The sequence below is a fragment of the Serinus canaria genome, chromosome 5 (assembly GCF_022539315.1).
Source record: "Serinus canaria isolate serCan28SL12 chromosome 5, serCan2020, whole genome shotgun sequence".
Lineage (NCBI taxonomy): Eukaryota > Metazoa > Chordata > Aves > Passeriformes > Fringillidae > Serinus > Serinus canaria.
The window spans coordinates 46,429,856-46,452,963 of NC_066319.1; the positions used below are offsets into that span (position 1 = coordinate 46,429,856).

At 43.1% G+C, this 23,108-nt stretch overlaps 1 protein-coding gene across 1 annotated transcript in view; it reads left to right on the forward strand.

The window, feature by feature from the left end:
- LOC103826890 (ras and Rab interactor 3) overlaps positions 1 to 23,108 on the forward strand; it is a 157,331-nt gene extending 134,223 nt beyond the window's left edge. Inside the window, exons 23-27 of the mRNA XM_050974925.1 lie at positions 3,779 to 5,257; positions 7,728 to 8,036; positions 16,448 to 16,579; positions 19,660 to 19,823; positions 21,810 to 23,108. Coding sequence (XP_050830882.1) covers positions 3,779 to 5,257; positions 7,728 to 8,036; positions 16,448 to 16,579; positions 19,660 to 19,823; positions 21,810 to 22,118 — 2,393 coding nt within the window. The 3' untranslated portion in view covers positions 22,119 to 23,108. The remainder of the gene's footprint in view (positions 1 to 3,778; positions 5,258 to 7,727; positions 8,037 to 16,447; positions 16,580 to 19,659; positions 19,824 to 21,809) is intronic.

Here is a 23,108-nt window from a genome sequence, read left to right on the forward strand (position 1 = left end):
AGGGGAGGGGGGGGCAGCTCCAAAAGGGAGGAAACAGGGAGAAACCATTGTGAGGGAAGTACATGGGGGGAACCGAGGACCAAACCATTATTGAGTTACAAAAGGAATAACCGATTCTAAAAACACACAATGCCACCGAAGATGTTTATAGCAGAATACTGAAAAAAGGGCACTTGCCCTTTGGCCATAAACCTCCACCTGGATCCCTGTCCAGGGTGTGGTCCCTACCCCCTGGGTGAGCTGAAGTCCCCCCACGGCCTCTAGGGGTAACTCTGCACTTTGGAAGTGGCCTTTGCAACTTCTCCTTCTGATGTGTGGGGGCAATGCTGGTGAGTGTGGTATTTTTGAGTTTTGGTATTTCTGCTTGCTCCTGCAGGATTTCTAGTTGGTAGAGAAATATGTATCGTCCCAACATGTTCTCTCACCTCACACAAATCACATGCAAAAGGAACATTATTTTTAGTGACAGCGTCAAACAAGCAAATTTTAGATGAGATGTATAAAGTCACAGATAGGAAAAGCAATTCTGTTAACTAAAGGAGCCCTCCTTTCTATTCCTATTCACTTAACACACTCCACTTGAGACATCTATTTCAGTAAGCCCACTATCATGCTCCTTGGTTTTTCAGTTTTCCTTCAGGCGTTGAAAACAGCCAAACAATGGAGAAAATTGAAGACTTAGCTTATTTAGAGATATTTATTAGAGCACTCTCACTATTTTTGGGTCTTCTTCCTCCCAGAAGGCATGGGCAAACCTCACTGGTTTCAGTTCAGGCAGTTTTGTTGAATGTCACCAACAGATTTGCCTCTAACACTTTCAGCATCCTCTATTTTGAGTATGTTTTAACTTGTCAAAATATCCTTTTATTTACATGTCCAGCCAACATGATAAAAAGGTACTTTACAACTTGAGATAAGTTGCACTTATCTTATTTTTTTATAATAACTCTAAAAATTTTTATAATAACTCTAAAATGTAGGAAGTGTGTCATAAATCTGCAACCTTCAGTCTAATTTGAGCCAGCAGAGGCTATCTTGATTCAGGCAACAGTTTCCAGCAACTCCTGAAAGAAGAGATTAGTTAAAGCACAAGCACTAAAGCAATATTGGTTGTAGTCTTTTTCCTTTTCTCCTGTACTGGTGGTCATAAAAGTAGTAAGGCTTGGAAATTTATTTATCATGGTGTATTTCATACCAGTCAAGTTTCCGACAACAGAAGAAAACCTGCTGTTGTGTGCAGTCTTCCTGGGAAATGATGTTAGCTTCCTGAAGTGCCATGCTGTCTTAGTGGAGTCAAACAGGCTCAGCTACTGACAGATGCTGTTTATTGCTTCCTGGAACAAAATTTTGTGGATACAAATGGGAACACAAACTATTAAGTGCTGCCCAAAGTGGCACTTCTGAAGGAAACAAAGCATTGTCTGAAATTCTCATATGTTGTTTTATATTTATTTCAAAGTAATATGTGTTTCAAGGGGATAGAAGTAAGATGTCTATCTGCAAGCTGAGTTGTTCCACAAAGGATCTGGCTGTTCTGTATGTTGTCACTCAGGACATACTGCAGGCCCTCTAGTCCTGAACTCAATGGTACAGAAGTTCTTTTAGGAGGAGAATTAGCATAATTGCACTGCACAAAGAGCACATGCCATCACAGACATGCCAAAGACTCCAAGAACTGCTTAATTATCCCTCCCAGAGTGCAAGACGAGGGAAGATCCAGGACAGCAGTGGGAGATGATCAAACAGCCTTCTCTGCAGAGTGAGACAGTGTGGCTGTGCTGGGAAATGCTTGCTCTGAAGCAGCTGTGTTACTTGGTAGAACCACATCATCTGTTCCTTCCCAGCCTGAGTGGAGCTTTGCATTTTCATCACACTGCCTAATCCTGACCACTACTGAGAAAAATGATCAACTTCCCCTCTGTAGATTGGTTTACTCACCATTTCCTCAGCCCATGAGACTTCACAGCATTATATTCTGACTTAAAACAACTTCCTCTGTCCTGCATTTGCTGATACCGAGTACAGCTGGAGAGATTAAGGAAAATGGTACACCAGCCAGTCTCAGATGTGAGAAGGCTGGCAGCATGAGTTGCATCTGCATGTCTTCTCCCAAATTCTGTTGTTAAGAGTACTGCTGTTCCTAGCAACATTACTAGTTTAAGCTTCTTTGTTCTCCTCCCTCTCACAGTAAGAAATCAGAGAACAAAGCTGTTTGATAACATGCTGACATGCCTATAAAGTTGAATTTGCCATGTGCACTAGCCTAGGCTGTGAGAAGCTAAATAGGCACTTTTATCCTGATGGGAATAGACTGTCTTTTAGCTCACCTCTTGACCTGAGAGCCATACCCCATGCTCAGCCCTAAGGGTCATCCCATATGTGTGCAGCCCCATCCATCCTCTCTTGGGCCCATCATGTGAGATTTTGGCAGTGACACCAAGCACCAGGCAGGGTTCAGGCATTGTGTGGCAGCCCCATTGTGTCCCCTGAAATCCACATAGAAAAGTATGCCAACAGTGCCAGCTCTGTTTCAGGGACCAAGCATGCCAAAATAGTTATTTAGTTGTCTGCATCCTTGTGTTTCCAGGATTTCCCATCTTCCCCTTATCCCTAAATCTATGGACATCTATACAGTTCTCATTCAGTGAATACCCTCAGAGGTTTATCCCTTTTCCTTGGTTAGAACAGATGAGGTTTGCTGGATCCTGTTTCCTGATGCTTCCAGTAGTGGACCCTGGATCAGCAGCTTTAATATTGATTGAAAACAATCAGACCTGTAAGGCAAATTTGAAACCTCGCCTTCAGGGAAAAGGAAAAAAGAAGTTGGATGTGATACTGACTCTATTAAAAAAAATGTAGCAATGCTTTGTAACTTTTTAAAAACAGTTATTAAAAGACAAATTATAATAAGATATTTCTGACAGTAACGACTACTTGCACGTGAAACACCATCTTTCTTTTTCAATCATAGATAAAAGCACTGAAGTAGTTAACTATTCCTTAGTTCTTCATTATACATCCTTCCTGTGTACAATCTTTTGCATCATCTTTTCTCTCTGACACCTGCAGGCATACAGTCTTCAGGCAAAGTGCAAGGCAGAGTGGCCATGGCTATAGATAACAGTCATCCAGAACTATAGACTTTAATGGTAACACTAACCTGAGGAAGGTGTTTAAAATCTTGTATTTCCAGACTGGAAGGAATCCTGGCAGGCAGGATCAGACCCTGTGTAGAGCAGACTGCCACATGAGCTTACTGCATGGTAGGGTCATGTTCAGCTGTTATCTCCTGGTGCATGTTGGATCCTGGCAGTCTGTCTCAGACCTGCACCTCGCTGTTGTGAGCAGGAGGCAGATGCAGCTTGCCCGGGGTCTTCACATCCTCTCCTCGGGTATCCAAAGCTATTTGCATTTGGAGGGCAGTGATCACTGAGCAAGTATGGATCCCTTCTCACAATCATTTATATTTGTTACTTGTACTTTCCTGCTCCTACTGAAAATGCTGAACAGCATTAGCAACTTTCACTTGGTAATGTCCTAAAATTGATGGGGGAGAGAATTCTGGTGAAGCTTCTGAGCTTATCCCCTGGCTTGAAGAATTTTATATGCATAAAACAGGTAATTCTTTCTTGACACTGTTTTGAGCAGAGGTTTGAAAGTCTGATATTGAAATTTGTGTACCATTTCTTTTAATAATATTTTCTACATATCATTAGCAGCTAAAATTCTCTCAGATATTTTTAAAAAATTTTTCTTTTTGTCTTTTTTTTTTTAACAGATTTCTGGGATTCCTACTTAAACCACAGGAGACAGGACTTAGTCCACCCTGCAAAAGACTCTGCTTTCAGCACTGCCCAGGCAGACAGTTTAAGATCTGTCCAGTGTTTTGCAAGTAGCACAAACTACTGCTCATGTGAAATTGAGCTGTCAATAGGAAATGACAGGCTGTGGTTTGTGAATCCTATTTTTATAGAAGAGTACAGTAATCCTTGTCCTCCAGATGTATCTTCTCCTAAAGGCCACTCTGGGGGCACTGAATTCCCCCCTGCCACCATGATTACTGAAAGCAGGTCTCCTCGACGTCCTCCTCCCCCTCCACCTTCTCATGCTCTCATTCAGAAACCTTCCCTGAAGCTCCCACAGGACCCCATGACTGCCTGTGAAGAAAACAAGCTACTTATTAAGCCACTAGGAAAGAGCTTCGAGGAAATGAAAATTGAGGGTGGTGACGCTAAAGAAGAAAGCAAGCAGAGCTGCTCGGCCAGTGCGCCCTTGGCAGGGAGCCCCAAGAAGGGCTCCCAGCCCTCTGCTCCCCCGCGGAGGCGGCTGAGTGAGAGGACCTCAGAGGAGAGCTGTGTGGGTAACCCTGAAAATTGTGAAACGCTGAAAGGGGAAGGGACAGAAAAAAAACAAGATACAACTGCAGAGAGCAGAGATAAAACATTGCTGTGCAAAATGGCAGTAGAGATGCCTGGGGAGGTTTCCAAAAAGACTGTATCACAGTTTCAGGAGACAAAGCCTGAACTCGCAGAGAAGAAGGAGGACACGCCTAAGATACAAAGCAATGCCGCTGAGAAAGGAAAGTCACCTCCTATCCCACCACCGAGAAGGAAAAGAATTTCCCAGGTACCAACGACCCCCAGCTCCTGCCAGCCAAAGCAAAGAACAGCGGGAGAGACAGCTGTGGCAGCAGGGCAGGCTGTGGGCAAGGGCAGCCCAGCTACAGTGACAGGTGGTGCCACTTGCACACACACCAAGACTGAACAGGGACACGGCCACAAATCTGTCAGCTCAGCTGAACTGGAAGGGACACACTTGTCCCTGGAGGACCTGGGAAGCAGCACCGTGGCTCAGGCATCAACATCTGAGCCAGACTCCTACTCCACCAGCAGCACAGAGGATGACCTGGAGATGCTGAGTAGTTCATCTGGTAAAAAGCCACACTCCGTGATCTTGGCAAAGGCCAAAAACAGGCTGTCCTTGGTGAACCTGTCCAACGTCTTCACAGTTTTTTTGTCTAGTGACAGAAAGCTGCAGAAGAAGATAGTGGAGCTGGCACAGGACAAGGAGTCCTACTTTGGCAACCTGGTGCGGGACTACAGAGTGTACAGTTTAGAGATGATGGCAAAGCAGAGCTCCAGCACAGAGATGCTACAAGAGATCCGGCTGATGATGACCCAGCTGAAGAGTTACTTAGTGCAGAGCACTGAGTTGAAATCTCTAATAGACCCAGCCTCCTACACCGAGGAACAGTTAGGTAGGTAACTGTGGTTTATTCATCCTTGGGCATGGTTTAGGAAGGTGAGGAGGGAGAAAGAATTATGCAGACACAGGCTCTGCTTTACAGAATTACAAACTATTCCCTAAAACTCGAGCACCATAAATTGAACTCTGCTCTGTAATTGCCAGCACTTGGAGGAACAGCTCAAAAACCTGGAGATCAATGAGGGGAAAAATTCCTTTATGAATGTTTTAAAGGGAAGAGTTTAGGCAAAAGAGACGTGTGTTCATGTGTGTGAGAGACATACATGTATGTGTGTTTATATATATATGTGTGTGTGTGTGTGTTTGTGTCTTTATGTATGTGTATATATATGCGTGTGTGTGTGTGTATATAGGTGTGTACACAGAGCTGAATTCACTGGAAAGACAAAAGGCAAATTTTCCCCTTCACAGCTGCATTCCCATGGCCTTTCATGTCCACTGCTTTGCTACAAGGATGGAGAATTCCCTGCATGTGGCATACACCTTAGACGTCAATCACTGTCTCACAGGGAGGGATAAGACTAGGATGATTTTGAGTAGCAGGTTGGAGGAATCACTTGGTTTTGCTTTCTGCTCCTCAGAGCTCAGAGGTACAGAAGAAATGTCTGTTGCAAGACTACTGCCAGCTCCATAATGAGGTGTTCATCTCTTTGCCATAGGTATAATTTGCCTTTGGGGAGAAAAAAAATATTATTTTTAACTGTTTAGAGGTGTTTCATTGCTTCTCATTCATATCGTGTGAGAGAATGTTGTGCTACTTCTCTCCTTGCTAAGGATTGGACTGGTCTGTTTAATATACATCCATGAGGGAATATAAAAAGAGCTGTTGGACTTTTCATCCCAGTGAAAGCTGTACAGCCAGAAAAAGCGTGCATGTATGTGCACACATGCTCATTTGAAAGCTTAAAACTATTTCTTGAGGACCTGAGAAGAAATGCAGAGCTATTTGTGGATTCTTAAGTTGGCTCAAAACAAGCTGGGAGCTGGAAGACCCAGAATATGGAGTGAACCACAGGAGTGACCAGGGATTCCAGGAGATCCTGCAGCTCCAGTATTAGGTGGGACTCAGCTAAGTGGTGAACCAGGAGTAAAAGGCTGTCCACTGTCAGTCTCAGCAGGCTCTGCTGATTTCCTTCTCCCCCAGCAAAGGCTTCACATGATCCTGCAGATCCTCAGCAGAACAGACCTGCAGCCAGCCCCTGCCATAGCACAGAGAGGGAACCTGCAGTTTCACTTCTCATGCATCTTGTGTAACACCTTCAATCTTTGTCCCAATAACCTCTTTCTTCAAGGTGGGGAGTGTGGGGGCAGCACAGAGAAGTCTGTCTTGAATCTTGATTAGTGAAAGTGGAAAGGGGGAGGAAAGAAGTGTCCTTGTTCTGCTTGGTAGAGCTGCATGTGTGCAAGTATCCCACCACCTTCCCACAGACATGCCTGGTTTTGACCCTGTATCTAACCCTGTTCACTGGCAGTTCCTTAACCGGATGATGTAGCCCAGTCAACCTTGACAGGGCTGTCTTCTTCTGTGGAGAACAAGGATTCCCACTGGAGGATTAACCACTTGAATTTGCCCTGCTTCAGGCTGATTGATTCACTGGATTCTTTAAAATAATTGCATTTTGAATACATAAATATTACTGCCCTCTGGTTCATTCCTCGCTGCCTGAGCAGATGAACTATTTTGCCAATGACGTTTTTGCCTCAGTGCAACAAGAGAATCTCTTGCAGTCCCTCTAGTTCTGCCTCTAGTTTCTAGGAGTCATACAACAGGCTTCCTCACAGTCTCTTATGCTTCCTTTCATCTTCAGCCAAGCATTAAGCAAATTTTCAACCCATACTATTTCCTCCTCCACAGGTGGCATAAGAGATGTCTTATAGGATCAGTAATTGAGTCCCTTGAGCAAATGAGAAATTTCTGACCAGATATTGGTTTCTGTCTCTGAGCTGGTGGGTGCAGCTGCTTTGAGGAAAGAAAGGGGTGCTTTAAGGGTCCAATTAATTTCATCCCAAAGTGATTATCTCAAATTTAAGTCAGAAGGACAAGGGTCAGAAGGGACTTGAGATGAATTGCATCTGGGTATCTGTAAGGGCCAGGCTGTGAAAAAAAAAAAGCACCGTTAGGTGAGATTCCTCTTCTTTCCCCAGAGTTGGCTTTCCTGCTGCCTGGCAATGCCATGCTGGTCAGCCAGGAGTCAGGCAAAGAGAGCAGGGACTGCTGGTAGCAGGAGGTATCCTACAGCTCCAGTGACAGAGACCACACACTGATGTTCATCTCAAGCCCATCTGGGACTTCTGGATAGTGTTGGTAATGAAATGTTTACTTTCTGGGATGTGATTTCTGTTCCCTTCTCACAGCTATGTAGTAGTGTTTGAATAACCAACCAAATGCTTCCTTCCACTTGCACCTGTACTACTGGATTGCTTATTTATTATACACTTTTTGTTCTCCCTTCTCTATGCAGAAGTGATTGCCGAGACAGCTTTGTACAAATGTGTCCTGAAACCTTTAAAGGAAGCCATTAATTTTTCCTTAAAAGAAATACACCACAAAGATGGATCTTTACAGCAGCTGAAAGAGAACCAACTTGTGATACAAAACACAACTACCACTGACCTGGGTGTCACAACCAGTGTGCCTGAAACTGCTGTGCTGGAAAAGATCCTTCACAAGTTCACAACCATGCACAAGACCTACTCTCCAGAAAAGAAAATTGCCATCTTGCTGAAGACCTGCAAACTCATCTATGATTCCATGGCTCAGGGAAATCCAGGTAGGGGACTCCTGCTGCAATCCACCATGGGTCTTTCTCCTTGTATCAAATGAACAGCATTTATGATACAGATGGCATGGCAATATTCACATTGGAAGTGGCAGTGATGGTTGATGTGTTTGGTATCAGATGTCCACAGGTTGTGCTCAGTGGTTAGTGAAGTTCTCTGCACTAATAACTGGTATGTTACCTGGTTAACTTTAAACTTTATAACTCCAAAAACTAGTTACCCATAAGTGTGTGTTTTATGGATAATATCCTTTTTACACAGGTCTTCGCACAGTTCTCCAAATATCCTCAGGGCTGTGTCCCAGCTTGCTGCAGAGTAATGGTAAATTTTAGGAATATGTCTCTGGTAAAAGGCTCTTGATTTGGCTTTTACAGAGTTTTGCCTAAACTGAGGAGGAGATGCAGAATGCTAGCAGTTTGTTACTAATTCCTGATGCTCCAGTAAATTCTAAGAGCGAGGCAGTATGTGCTCGGAGTAAAAACACAACATGGGCCTCAGGCCAACCACTAATGCAGAAATTAAACCCTTGGCCTGCAGACAGGATGCATCTTTGCAGACAGAGCAGCAAGTCCCTTCCTCCAGCAATTTGCCTTGCCAGTTTAAGAGCTTTTTTTGTATACTGTGAGCTGATGAGCAGCCATGCGTTAATCTGGAGAGAAGCCAGGTATTAACTTCCAATAACCTGTGGTTGTTCAAGAACTCACAGTCACCAAAGGTGCTTTTAGCTGTTCTGCTTTATTTTGTACTGGCAACAGCCTTGGAGCATTCATACAGGGATTGCTGTGTCCCTCCTGAGCCTCACCTCAAGGTGATCTCTTGGATAGTAAGCAGCAAGGTTCAGCAACCAGTCTAGACACATTAACAGCAGAGCAAGAAACTACCCCAGGGCGGACCCTTAGCTACAGGGTGGAAAGGACCTCTCACTATCTTCAGGTATTATGAGGTTTGAACATATGTAGGGGAATTTGCTGTCACTGTGTTAAAACAGTTGTGTGAAGTTTGAGAATAATTTGGTTTAGATCAAGGACTTGCAAGCCTCATTAAAACGTACATGGTCTCCTTCTGATGCTGGTAGTCTGCTATGTACGCCTCACACCTTCGCTCAGGGCTGGAATTTCTCTGTTGAAGGAAATACTGTTTTGTCACTTTCTGTAACAGAAATGAGGAGTCAGGGAAATAATTACAAAACCCCAATATGATTAAAATATTGACATTCATGAAATTAGATGGTTTCACTGTGGTTTGCTACGCTAACCAAAGCAGTGCATTTTGGCCAGTTCAGCTGTTTTCTCATCCTGAGTACTACTCAGCAGGGTGTAGGTTGAGAGCTGATTTCACCCCTGTGCATCCAGTTCTCTCTCCCTTATATCGAATTCATGCATGATCAGTGATGCATATCAGTGCTTGGCCAGAAGAAAACTGGCCTGGAATTATGGAAATGTACCCCAATGAATTCAGACCTGAAAAAAAAAGCTAATGGAAGAAGAATGTTGTATCTAACTCCTGGAAAACAGCAGACTTGGAGAGTAATTGAGTGAAATGCCCTGGAGACTTAGAAGCAAAATGTGTGAAACCTCTTCCACAGAATGAACTGAACCCAGATTACTTTCATTTTCCAGTGGCAAAGACTGGAACCTGAAATATTTCAGCAACCTGAAATATTTTTATGACAGGAAATTCCAGCTGGTGGCATGCAGAAGAGCATGCTGTGGGTCCTCAGAGCAGATTTCAGCTGGTGGGAATTCTCCTTCTCCTCTCTGCCCATCTCAAGAGCAACAGCACAGGGCCCCTTTTGCTTTTAGCCAGCCATGAGGCAGCACAGTGTTCTTCACACAGGAAGAGCAGAGGCCATGCTTAGCTTCCTGTGCAATAGCTCCTTCTCCTTTTCACTCCTTTTCCTAACTGCTCAATTAGAAAGGCCTCTCCTTTTCAAAGATCAGAGCAGGTGAAACACAAAAAAAAAATCATTCCCTCAGCTACAGGACCAAAATCAGTGTACCTCTGTCAGAAACATTACCTGTTCAATAACATGCAAATTCCTTGTGTTTGACTTAATTTGCAATTTGGCAGCTCAGACCAGGATTTGTTCACTTTAGGCTGGCCATAGGATGAGCAGACCTAAGAATATGGTTTCATTTCTCAAAGCAAAATGCCAACACCACCTTATCAAGCATCTTTTCTTGTCAGACACATGTGAAAATACAAGTTTTTTAACATTTTGAGACCCAGGGACAGCACTCCAGGTTTGGCCAGGATGTCCCAAGAGGTACCAAGTTTCCTTAAAAACTAAGGACAGGCATACTCAGGAACATCTGTACCTGTGGTGGTGCCCCTCTTTGCCCTACTGAAAGAGTCATGAAACTTTAAAGTCTGCCTTGACTGACTCCATGTGTATCAAGACATTTTAAGAAAGGAGGATATCTTTGGTTTGATTGCAATTCATATTACATAACAAAATCTGCCTGATAAATTGGCTGTGGTTGAAATCCCTAATACTTAAGACTAAGAACTGAATGGGTCACACCCTAAACTGGTTTAAACTAGCATTTCTTCCTCAAGCTGAAGGCAATCAGCTTGTGGAAGTGATTAATCACAAGGAACCAGGAAGGCAACTTCACAGTCTTAGTCATACACCTCTCAAGAGGCCACTGAGTACAGCTCCATGACAGAGTTGGAGCAGGACCAATCTCTGGCTACATCTTGCTGTAGGTGGCCACAGAAGGTTATCATGCCCAGCTTCCCATCACACACATTGTGCAGTCAATCTGTGGAGTCCAGATGATTCATCTGGCTGCATATAGGTTTCTGCTTTAGAGCAAGATGACTAAGGCAAACTCCGGTGACAATATTGATTTATTCATTACTGGCTATCAAGGAAATTAAGGCGCCCTGGTTCAGATACTAATATGCACCATGTAGGCAGTGATATTAGTAAGTGAATCCTCACCAAAGGCACAATTATGACAGTATTGAGGTGTCTCACTGAGCTTTTCCAACTTCTTGCAAACTTAAATAACTGAAACATATGCCCCCAAGAATATGACCAGCAATCTGAAAATATGTCACCAGCCTGCTAAAAATACTAGAAATGGTTAGTAAGAATAAAATGCATTTAAAAAATAGAGTTTGGAAACCCACACTCCACAAAATGGCTGGCATTTCTTTTTAGCACTAGAAAAAGTAAGAGGCAGGAATCAGGGAGCTCTTACATTTGGAAGGCATGCTGCAATATGCACAGGGATAGCTGGGCACATAGCCAATTTATGTAGAAACACAGTAATGTTATACAGAAAAAAAATGCTTATTATGTGTCTTTCAGAAATACCTTTACTCAGGCAAAAGATTAAATGTATATTGTGTGATATGGGTAGAATGAGAATCTCTGCTTTTCATCAAAAACACAAGTGACACCTGTAGGGCGAGAAACAATGCAAATCTGCAATACATGTGGTGTGTACTGGCAGTGGTGTGCCTGGGTCACCCAGCCTTGTGCTGCCTGGCAGCTGCCGCTGTCAAAGAGAACTGATGGAAAAACGAAGCAGCAATAGGCATTGGTTAATTGAGACAGTCTGTAAGACAAACAGGCCAAATTTGGTCAGTCCATTAGTGAGGAAGATCAAGGATGGAAAAGCTCTATGTTTAGGCTGGAAGTTTGAAAGATGGGCAGAGTGCTTTCAAAGGAGATTGAAGAAGAATGGAGGTACAATTTTCTTACGGCAACGTTTCTAACTTGTGAACTACCTAAGATTATGAAGCTTCATTTTTGGACTATCTTTGAACTGCACAGGCAACTGGACTATATAGTTCAAAACTATAGTTTGTACTAGTCATAGAATTGGCTAGGTGACCAAAACATCTGATGTAATAATTTCTATTGCATAGTTTTACAGGGATAATGTGCATAGTCTCCTTTTGGGAAAAAAATGATAGGACATATATTCCATTGGAATATGTCACTTCCTTAGCTTTTAGAATGAAGTTTGTCACCCCTACAGAACTCAGCAGCCAGCTATTAGTTGCCCTGATGTACTCCTATAAGGCTCTGCAGTTGGCAAAAGCAAAGCTGTGTCTTTAGTGGGACAGCTGAGCTTGTAGAAGGGAAACTGGACTCCAATACTTCAGCAGTCATTGAAGAGCCCATGCTAGAAGCTCCTAAAGCTGTCAGAGCAATCCCATTACACTGCTTATTACCATAGCTCACTTCTGAGAAGGAAAATAAAGCTATACACAACAGGTTTACTTTGATATCTTTCAGAAGAGGATATTAGTATTTAAGTTACTTTTAACAAAGACTGATGGACTAGAGATTTTGAGTGTTCTGCCATCTAGCAAAATTTCTACATTTGAATCAAAGAGCCAGTTCAAATTTTTCATGGGGACCGAATTCCTCTGATCTCTAAACCATACATTTTTGAAGTGAATTCATGCTGTCTGCATCTATTAACTCACTTAATTCACTATATCACAAATTAAACCTTGCTGAAAGCAGTATAGGATAGAAAAGAGACAGCAAATGCTAGTGTGTGGAAGGAAAGTCACAATCTTTTCTTATGATCTTGAACAAATCCCAGTTAGCATTCCTGAACCTTAGGTTTCCAAGCTTCAATCTGAGACTAAAATTCATATTTTGTGGAGATCTGCTTCTATCTATACATCAAACTAGTGTTTGTAAAATATTAGAGTGAGGTGCAAGGCATCACCCCTATCTGCTGGTTTTCAGAATATACACAGAGAGAAAAGAAATCTATGAATGTGTTAAAATATGCTGTAATTTCGTTATGGAGGCTCGGGCAGAATTCCAGTTGCTTTAAATCATGTATTTAATTAATACTCATCTATTCAAGTGCTGCATCCCAGCCAGGAGCTGACGTTGTATTTGCTTTGCTCTAAACATAATAGGATGAGTTTGTGGCAGAAGAGAAGGCTTATTTTAAGCTTCTTAGAGATATTTATGAAATAAATGTTTCCTGACCCTGCAGGGAAGCAGGGGAAATAAATCAAGCAAGTTGTATCTGGACTAGGACGCCACCACCTTGAATAGGCAAGCTCAGTCTCACTGTCACTGAGAGCAGTGGCAGGGTCAGAGCAAGATTTAACTCTGTCAGCTGCAAAAACTCCCCTCTGTGAGAGACCACAGATGGAGCAAGCCAGACAGGTCTAGGAATTTGGCTCAGGCCCAGCTTGAAAGTAGAGCTGAGGAGGCAGCAGTTTGCAGAGAATACCTCTGCTGCAGCTCCCAGATGGACACTGGTTAGTGGCACAGGAACCATGGGGGTTATACAATGCTGAAACAACCTCTCAGGTATCTTGGTTCAGAGGCATTATTTCATCTATCTTTGTAAACTCCTGTTTCTGGGCATATTTGAGTTGCTGACAGCACCTATTTTCCCCATGGATGGACTGAAATACAGAGCACCTCAGGGCCATGCTTGGACTGATGGCTGTACATGTCAAAGCTAGCCCCTGTAGCTGGAGGGGCCAGGAGAACAGGGGAGAATCAGAGTCCTGCCCTCTCAGGCACTTCTTGGCTCCATGAGCAGTCAGTGGAGAGAGGCTATTGAGATGCCTACAAGGTGCAATATACTGTGCCTGGCCTGCCCTTGGCCACACTAGAAGTTTGTGGCAACACAAAAAAAACCAAAATGGAGTCAGAGCTAGATCACTGGTGATTAGTTTTGCTTTTCCCTTGTAGACACATTCTGCTCCTGCTGACTTCAGCTTTTGCTACGGACGTGGGTATTTAAAACTGAGTGACATATAGCCACAGGAGGATTAACATGGTGTCTAGTAATTTACACAGATTGTGAGCATAAAGCACATGGAACATGTGTTCTTTCCATTATTTCAGTCAGACCTGAGTCATTCCTGCTCAGCACTTATTATTAATCTGTAGATCAGATTTTCATATTTAAGGCATATAAACAGCTGGGAGTCCAATAATATTTCTATGAAGTCTTTAAGTTGAGAAGAATTTATACCAAGGACTGGAGGGCAGAGCAGCTAAATCAGCTTATAGAAATGAGATAAACAGCATGAAAAAGAATTGTCTCTATGCATGATTGTACATACAACCACTTCTCAGTCAACAAAAAAGAAACAGGGAGATTCTGTAGGCATTCTTGAGAGTTTTCCTTTAACTTTCACTTCCGTAGACATCAGAAGTTGGTGAATGGGGATGTGGAATTGTTTAGTTCCAAGCTGCTGTTTCCATTCTGCATTAGTTGGTCAGTCTGTACTCTGTTCATGATCTGCTTTGGAGACATGTAAAAAGCCAGGAGCTGAGCAACCAACCAACCAACCAACCAACCAACCAACCACCCAGGTTTGGTATTTTTCCAGTGAATAGGAATTGATATTGTGAAGCAGCAACTTTATTTGATGCCCTTATCAGATATGACACAAATTAGTAATGAAAGAGAAGTAGTAGGGAAATTGAGTTATTGGTGTTGCACTGGAAATCCCTTGGCCTTAAGGAAAGTTTTTAATGAAGGCAAAAATTAGCCTAACAAATCTTTGGTATTTTGTATTCCTTTATGCTAGTCTGAATTAGAACTAACTCTCTTGGCCTCTGGTGTACTTGGAGCAAAAGGAGAATAGGGCTTTTGGCTATGAAGATTTTCTGTTACATTTTCATGTCTCAGATTTGTCTTTTTTTTTTTTTTCCCTGGAAAATATTAAATAGCTGTAATACTAAGCTGCTTGCATTAAGGTAATGTATGTGACAGTAATGAATTAGACCCTTCACAGAGCTAAAGCTTTCACAGAGACATAAGCCAAGGGAACAACAGACAAAAAAATGTCCATACAGATGTTAATGGAACAATGAAGTCCATTTATAGTTTCGTTGAAGACCTAAGGCTGTGTCTTTTAACTAAAGGCAGCCATAACAAAGCTATCAGAATTGAAAGCGTTAATCCAGCTTTCATTAAATAAATAGTCTGTTGTGGTGTGTGTGGGCTCTGTTAGAAACAGACTGAATTACTGCCCTGATGATCTCTCATTCTCTCTTTGTTTTAAATGGATCAACTCTCTGTTCACTAGATGTATTACTGAGTTTATTTCAAAGCCACACTTTTTTTTTTTTTAATCATGGGCTAAGCTCATGTTTATTTGAGGCTTCAGAAGAATATCTTTCTTTGCCAGTGGAGAATCTGCGTCAGCTATGAATGACAAAAAAAGAAATCTGACTCATGGCAAATATTTGAAATAAGTCAGTGGGAACATTTGAGAAATAGGAATGTATTCCCTACCATGGAAGAGCATGCGTGCTATGGGCCAAAAATGGCTAGGGCATAATTTCACCAGATCTACACCAAGGGTAGCTTCATTCCTTGAGCTGAGACAAGCAGTTCTCAAGTGAGACACACATAGTCCATAAAACCAACATATCCAAGTGCACAGGTGAGAAAAAACTTCTCACAGTCTGGGGAAAGACATTCAGAATGAAAGCAGAGTAGGTTAAGAGGAGTGGTCAACTCTGAAGCTTGGTCTGGTAAAAAACTTGCTATTGTGGGTTTTCCATGATGACTTTATGACATGTTGGTTGAAACTGAAAGTATCTTTCAAATGAAAAAAGTTATCCTTGTGTGCTTTGTGGTTTATGCAAGGAAGCTTCAGTTTGGATTCTATCTTAAGTAGTAATTATTTATAATTGTGACTTAACAAACTTTTTTTTGTTCTTAGAGATCCCAAACAGTCTATTAGATCACTTTATTAACTTAGTTGATATGAATGTTTTAAGCACAAGAAATATTTGGCATCTGCTGTACACCAATTTCAAAAACTAGGTTAAAGTCCAATGTAAAGATCTTTCTGTTTTCCTAGCTACACAGGATAGTTAGAAAGATGATTCCTCTTGGATCCTAGCTCTTGGGCAACTGTTTTAATTAGGATCATGTACTGTGATGTTTTGCCTTCTCAAGGCATATAAACAGGGAAGCCCCCAGCTCTAAAACCACTGTCTCAAATTCTATTTTCTGGGTTTTAGTATCACACATAGAGTAATTCTAAGAGAATAAATACCCCTAATGCATGTAGACAACTTCCCTACTAATATTGCCAACCTGAACTTCAGGCTTGATGTCAGTATCAAATCAAAGGGACAAGCTGGAAACCTTTGCACACTTCAAAAGTTGCCAGTTGTTTGTCATCAATGAAGTTAAGTTTATATTTCTCCACTTAATTTTCAAGATCCTATTTTGGGCTCAAATAAAGTTTACTTACTTTTTAAGTGACCCAAATTTCTGGTTTCAGCATTTTTGCTGGTGCTTTTGAGCTGTAACTCTTCAGGTAACGTAAACTGGAGCCTGCAAAGGACTCACTGTGTGAGAATCTGGCACTGTTGTGTGGGAACATGATTTTTTGGTGTTATTGGGACCATGCTGTGTTTCTCTTTGCTCAGGGAAGCCCTATGGTGCAGATGACTTCCTCCCTGTGCTCATGTATGTGTTGGCCCGCAGCAACTTGACTGAAGTCCTTCTGAATGTGGAGTATATGATGGAGCTCATGGACCCTGCTCTGCAGCTAGGAGAAGGTAAGAGTACAGTGTTTGCTCATGGGAGATATTCACTTTGAAATCATCATTTCTCTCACTTCAGTGCTTGTGAAAGTGGGGCACCAGAGGTCTGGCTAGATTTTGTGGATAATACTTCAGCCAATCTTTTCAAACCTGAATCTCTAAAATTATTGTCAAGCACTTTAACTCCTTTTAGCATTGCAGTGCCTTAAGACACAAGCTAGAAAGGCAGGGACTCATCATAAATGATAACTGAGGTGCTGGATTAGCAACCTAAAGAGAGACATCTTGTGTTACTGGCCCAAAGGCTGAAAAGCTGGAAGGTTTTTGCTAAAATTAAACAGCTGCTGCAAAAAAAATGTGCAGATACTTTTATTTATTCCAGTGAGAAAAGAGCACATTTCTTAAACTGCTTTGTATGACTGATGGCTATATTCTCATGGTCACTCTACTCCTAAATTTGAGTGAACCTTCTGACAATGTTCTCTGACTGAGCATTAGAGCGAGACAGAGAAAATAAAGTTAGGTTAGAGAAGAATATTGAGTTTGGAGGTGACTAAAGACCTCTGTTATCAAAAAGATAAATACCCCAGTGGGCCTCTAGTTTCTTAAATATAGCTTGGAAAGCACATGCTTCCCAGGTGACAGTTATACAATCTGAACTAGGAACACAGATCACCTATCACCAAGTAGTCACTAAACCAATAAAATACAGTTTATTTTAGACTTTAAGTCTTTGGTAAGTACTGAGGTTCTAGAAAGGAGTCCTGGATGAACAACAGCAGACTAATTTTATTTATATTACATGAGGATAGAAGTCTGAAACTAAACATGTCATCCCAGCGCAGTGCGGCGTGGGACAAAATTATGTACTAATAGGATGATTAGTAGCAATACATTACCTTAGTAAGGTGTTTCTGCACAGGCTAGTTTTTCTGCTGAAAAGAATTCTTAGCAGAAAAAGTGTTAGCTGAAGAACAGCATTTTGTGGACATAACCAAACTGCTTTTGGTAACTACTCTGCACACAGGTTCTACATTCCAAAGGGGCACACGACCAGGCTGGTTACTGAAGTCATCTGGGTTGGGGAGCTCAGGATATCAAATGCAAAGCTGGCTGGAAGTTTTCTTAGCTCAAAGATGCAAAGACTTTGTGAAATGTGCACTCCAGTCAAAACGGAAAATTTTGTGAGGGAGTTCCAAATTAAATGCACTGAATTATCACATCAGAAAGGACAGTAGGAGTAACTGCAAATATGAGGAATGGAGGTCAAAAAAGAACATCTCAGTGAAGACAGCTCTGAGATTGCAAAGTGGCAGACATTAACTTGAGTTAGGCAAAGTTGAATAACAAAAAGTGTTCAGGTACAGAAATTAAAGGGAAAGAAGTAAAGCAGAAGTGAAAAAAACTGTGAAATTGCATAAATCAATGTACAAAATCACTTCAATTTTGCCTCCAAATGAAAAATACGTTTTGAATTAATTTAATAGCAATGGGGATGCTAAATGCTGGAGCAAAGGCAAGGAAAAATTGTAGGGAACAACTGAATGGAAGTGAAGAAATTGAAAGTGGGCAAAAACTTAATTCTTAAAAAAGTTGTGACAAATTCCTGTTGGGGACTCAGAGCTCTTCCTCCCAGGATTCTGACGGAAGGGATGCACCCTGTTCCCATCACAGCTACCTCTGACTCAGCCAGAAGAGGAGAATATTGAATGACAAAGGAGGGTAGTCACCGTATTTAAGAGGAGAAAAGTGGGATTTTTAGACTTCTTAGTCTATTCTCAGCACCTCTTTGTGGGAGACATTTAAGAAAAATGAGTGTTCTGGGCAAAGACCTTCAAAACCGTAGGACACTCCTTATCGATCCACCAGAGCACAGGAAGTCAAATGGCAGTGTCTTGGTCTCTCCTCTCCTACAAAAAACTTCCATGGTGCTCTAAAAATACTGCTCTTGAATCAAGCGCTGTCTTTGCCTCCCTGGAGCAGCCAGCCGCGCTCCAGGGCCGTGGGCTCTGCGGCGCCTGGGGAGCCAGCGGGCTGCAAGGGATGGGCTGTGTGCGAGGGCCATCTACAGGCACTGCGGCTGGGGTGGAACCCCGCCGAAACAGCCGTCGGCTGTCCTGTTTGCAGGCACCGGCTGCCGGAGCAGGACACGGCCCCTCCGCTGCTCTGCAGCTCCGCGGGCTGGCTCTGCCCCAGCCCGGGCCCGAGCCGGCCGTTCCCAGCTGAGGGCGGAGCTGGGAGCCAACCCTTCAGCGGCCCTGCGAGCAGAGCAGCGTGTCTGCCCTTGTCGGGGCGTACCTGCAGCTCTGTGCCTGCAGCCGGCGGTTGTCAGGGCCCAGCTGCCGCCCTGCGGCTGCAGTTGGTCATTGATTTCCGGCTTCAAGCAGCGCCACAGCAGCCGTGCACGGGGTTCTGAGGGAAAGGGGCTTTTGCCACTTTGCCCAGTTTCTCTGGGTTATCAAGATTCATCCCGCGGCCCTGAACAGTCCAGGAATTACAGGTGAATTACAGGCCTATGATGCCTGCGTAGTCAATAGAGAATGGAGGGAACAAGTGGATGACTTGTTCCTGCAGGTCTGAGACATCCCTCAACTGGAGCCCTGAAATCCAAACTTGCGAGAGTAGTGCAGCTGGAGCTGGGGGGCTGGATCCAGCCTTTCTGTCTCTCCTGCAGTAATCTACTATTATTTCTATTTCCCTGCATTGTGGGGACTGCTCAGGAGCCCAAGTTACAGACCTGTTGAATGGGCCCTATCAAATACGACAAAAAGATGGCCGTGTGGCCCAAAGAATAAACATCTGTGGCTAGGGCTTGTTTGTGAAAGCAGTTTTTATAGCTCTTTCCTTTCAGCCTGTGTTCTCTCCCAGGACATCTAAAGCCGCAGCAGTCTGGGGGACAGCACTGATGTGGAGCAGGAGTGGCTGGAGGACGCTGGTCACGGGGTGTCCTTCACTCGGGTGACACCAGCGACCCCTGCACTCCCTCCAGCAAGGGTCAGACAGCTGCCCAGTGTGGGCACCGGCAGGCAGGCTGGGAGTGGGACCAAATGGCCCATGAAGGTGTGATGTTCATACAAGACTTTTGCCTTTTGCAGGCTCCTATTATTTAACCACCACCTACGGGGTCCTGGAGCATATCAAGAACTATGACAAAATCACTGTGACACGACAGCTGAGCGTGGAGGTCCAGGACTCCATCCACCGCTGGGAGCGACGGAGAACGCTGAACAAGGCCCGGGCTTCCCGCTCGTCAGTGCAGGTAGCCAGCATTATATCCTAGGGGAAAAGCCTGCATGCTTTCTCCATACTTAGAAATCTTTAATATGGTAATTATTTTTAAACGAAATTAATTGAAATCACCGTTAAAAAAGAAGAGTACATCTGGGGCAAGGTTTCCAGATCTTAAAAAACACACCACATTTGAAATACATACTACCTATGAAACAAATTTTGAAATCTTGAAGTACCCCTACAATATTGTAGTTTTAAATATTACTGCAAAGTGATTTTTTTTGTTCATTCTCAAAGGAGGTGTGCTAGGAGCCTTTGCATACAGGAACTGTGGTGGGAACTCAGAAGCCCCACTTAATCATCACTCTTAATGCCTGGGGAAATCGTGGGCTAAACTGAGATGTGAGCAGGCTATGCAGGGCTGCTTCTAGATTGCATAAAGATATAGGGGGTCTGAGACATCCCAAGAACCAGTCAGTCAAGCGTCTTCCAGAGCCTGTCTGGCAGCAGGAAAGACCCATCAAGGTCAGGTCAGTTTTGAAGCCCATGCTGGGCATGGCCTGGCAAAGATCTCCCCGTGCACCTGTGGGAGAAGGTCCCAGGACAGATGAGCGCTCTGGGCCTCCAGCCATGATGAGACTGGTCCAGGCAGGCAGGATACCTTGCCAGCCCCATGTGCTGTGATCAAATTATCACCCACAGGGAGACAGCAAAGGCTATGTCTCAGCTGTGATGAGACTGGTCCAGGCAGGCAGGATACCTTGCCAGCCCCATGTGCTGTGATCAAATTATCACCCACAGGGAGGCAGCAAAGGCTATGTCTCATGTTCTGTAGGGCTTTCACAGTGCAGAACTGAAAATGGTGCATGCCGAGGGGAAAGCCAGGGAAAAGTCTCCTGTGAGGGAGTAGTCCATGTGAAATCATGGAGCTGAACAGGTTTCCCATATTGCAGTCCAACCAGTCCCTGACCGTCTCAGAAACTGTGAATGGTGTATGAGATACAGCAAATATCCATCCAGCCCCAAGTGCTGCTCTGGCAGCAGTAGCTCATAGAAGTACCTAGCATGGAGCTTAATAGCTGAGCAATCAAATGACACATTTCCCCAGAAGATTGCCACCACCTCCAGCAGTTGAAGGGCCATTTTCCACCCCTTTGAATGAGGGGTAGTATCTGAGCCATGACAGCCCATTCTGGCAGAGCTAAACCACTTGCTGATATATTCAGTAGGCCTCTGCCCATCCTTCTGCCTGCTTTAATCCACTGCAGTGATACTCCTTAAATGTAGTTTGGAGGCCCATAGTCCATGCATTTGAAAGCTCTCCTTCTGCCAGGGAACCTCATTATTTGCTGAACAAAATTGGATTTGTTTTGAAGTTCACATATGCAAATTAAACACACAGGTTCCACTGTGACCAAAAGCTCTCTAGAGTTTATGTGTTTGGCAAGACGAAAGCTGTCACAACAGTTGTTACTGCCTGAAACAGGATACAAGTAAATCAGCCTTCTCAGCATAACTTCTGCTATTTCATTACTGATGGAAGGAAGTTCAGAGGACACACTTTCAAGATGCTGTTTGGGTGATTGTGAAGTTGCAAGGCTACCACACTGCTAGCCCTATCCCATTTCTGGGAAACAGGGGATTTTCAGGCCAGATCTCTGACATTTCTGGTCTGTTTTTCTTGTCTGTTACTTCTTTGCAAACCCTTTCTTCAGAAGCTGTAAAAAGATGGGAGAATGAACCATTGCAGATCATTCTCTAAGAATATTCAGTAAAATCAGAAAAAAGTGCTTTTAACTTCAGTGTCTTTATGGTGCTAATTATTTGGTAAAGTGCTTAATAAAGTATTTGCTGATTCAGAGCCTGACAGAGGGAAGAAAGGAGATAATAACTAGGACATTGGAGAATGACTGGAGGATATTTGGGACCTCTAGAGCTTTGTGACTGAATTCTTCCTCCTTCAGTCCTAGGTTACTGTGTTAACTGCAAGGTCTCTCCTCATGTTTCTCTTCAGGATTTCATCTGTATTTCCTTTCTGGAAATCAGTGGTCAATCGAGGACACTTGCTTCCCGTCGCGATACCACAGCTGAGCAGCTGAGCCAGCAGTGTGCCGAGAAGTTTGAAGTGTCCCATCCCAAGGACTATGGACTCTTTGTTTATGTTGATGACCAGTGGCTGCAGCTGGACAAAGATGCCCTTCCACACCATATCAAAGCCTCCCTTCTGAAGAGTGAAACCAAGAAAGATTTCCATTTTATTTATAAACCAATTGACCATAAAACCCCACCAGTTCCAATTGTCAAAGAATCAGACTTTTCCTAAGGGCCATGCTGCTTTTTTTCTGTCTTTGCTGTCATCCTGGAAGAGCTGGATAATTTACCTTGTGAGATCCTCTGGTATCTGCAGACCTTGGAAGTTTTCTGGAGTGTGGTCTTCAACATAGGGCAGATGGGCTAATTGTAAATGGTGTCTGAATGCACGGCATTTCTCAGTAGAGGTAATTTGCAGAAGTAAAAGGAGCATTCAGGAGAACACTCATCCTCTGGAAAACTTGAAGTATCAAGCCTTAGAACCTCTCAGCTGCAACCAGCCAACACTGCAGAATGTAAATGAACAGTAGAGAAAATCCAGAGATCTTGCAGAAAGGTGGACATTTACTTTATAATAAATGATGGCAGGTGTGAATCACATCTGTGCACAAGGCCTTTGAAAGGCCTGCACACACCTCAATCTGTTTGGAGGTAAGACTGTGTTTGTGCTTTATGGTATCTGTTCACCCAGTTTTAATAAACTGGGGGGTCCTGTCTGATGTATTCAGTGGCATAGGGTTGCCACCTGTAGCAGAGCTCCATCTCTGTCTTGCTGTCAACAATATGTCTTTGACTTTGAAATCCACATAATTACAAACAGTGCAAGATGACCCTGTACTTTCACTAAGAATATGGTTTTTGCCTTCTATCTCTCACTCAAATCAGGTAGCATAGGCATTTTCATCAGTGTATTTTTCCTAAAGATTCAAAGTCTTCACCATCAGTTTTACATGTACAGCAGTTTTATTCACGTTGGTTGTTTCTTAGGGTCTGGTTAAGTGTATATTTATTTTAATGTGTAATATGGTGCAATTATTTTAAAATAAGTCTTTGTAAATAACTTAATAATTTGCCCAGTGTATCAAACCAGATCAAAATTTGAAAGTCAAAAGGAGTTAGAATTAAATACCAATCCTTTTTTACATGGCTGTCATTTTCACAAGTGTTACCCAACCTGTAATTCCCACCAGGTTATTACTTTAATAAATTCAGGCTGTTGCAG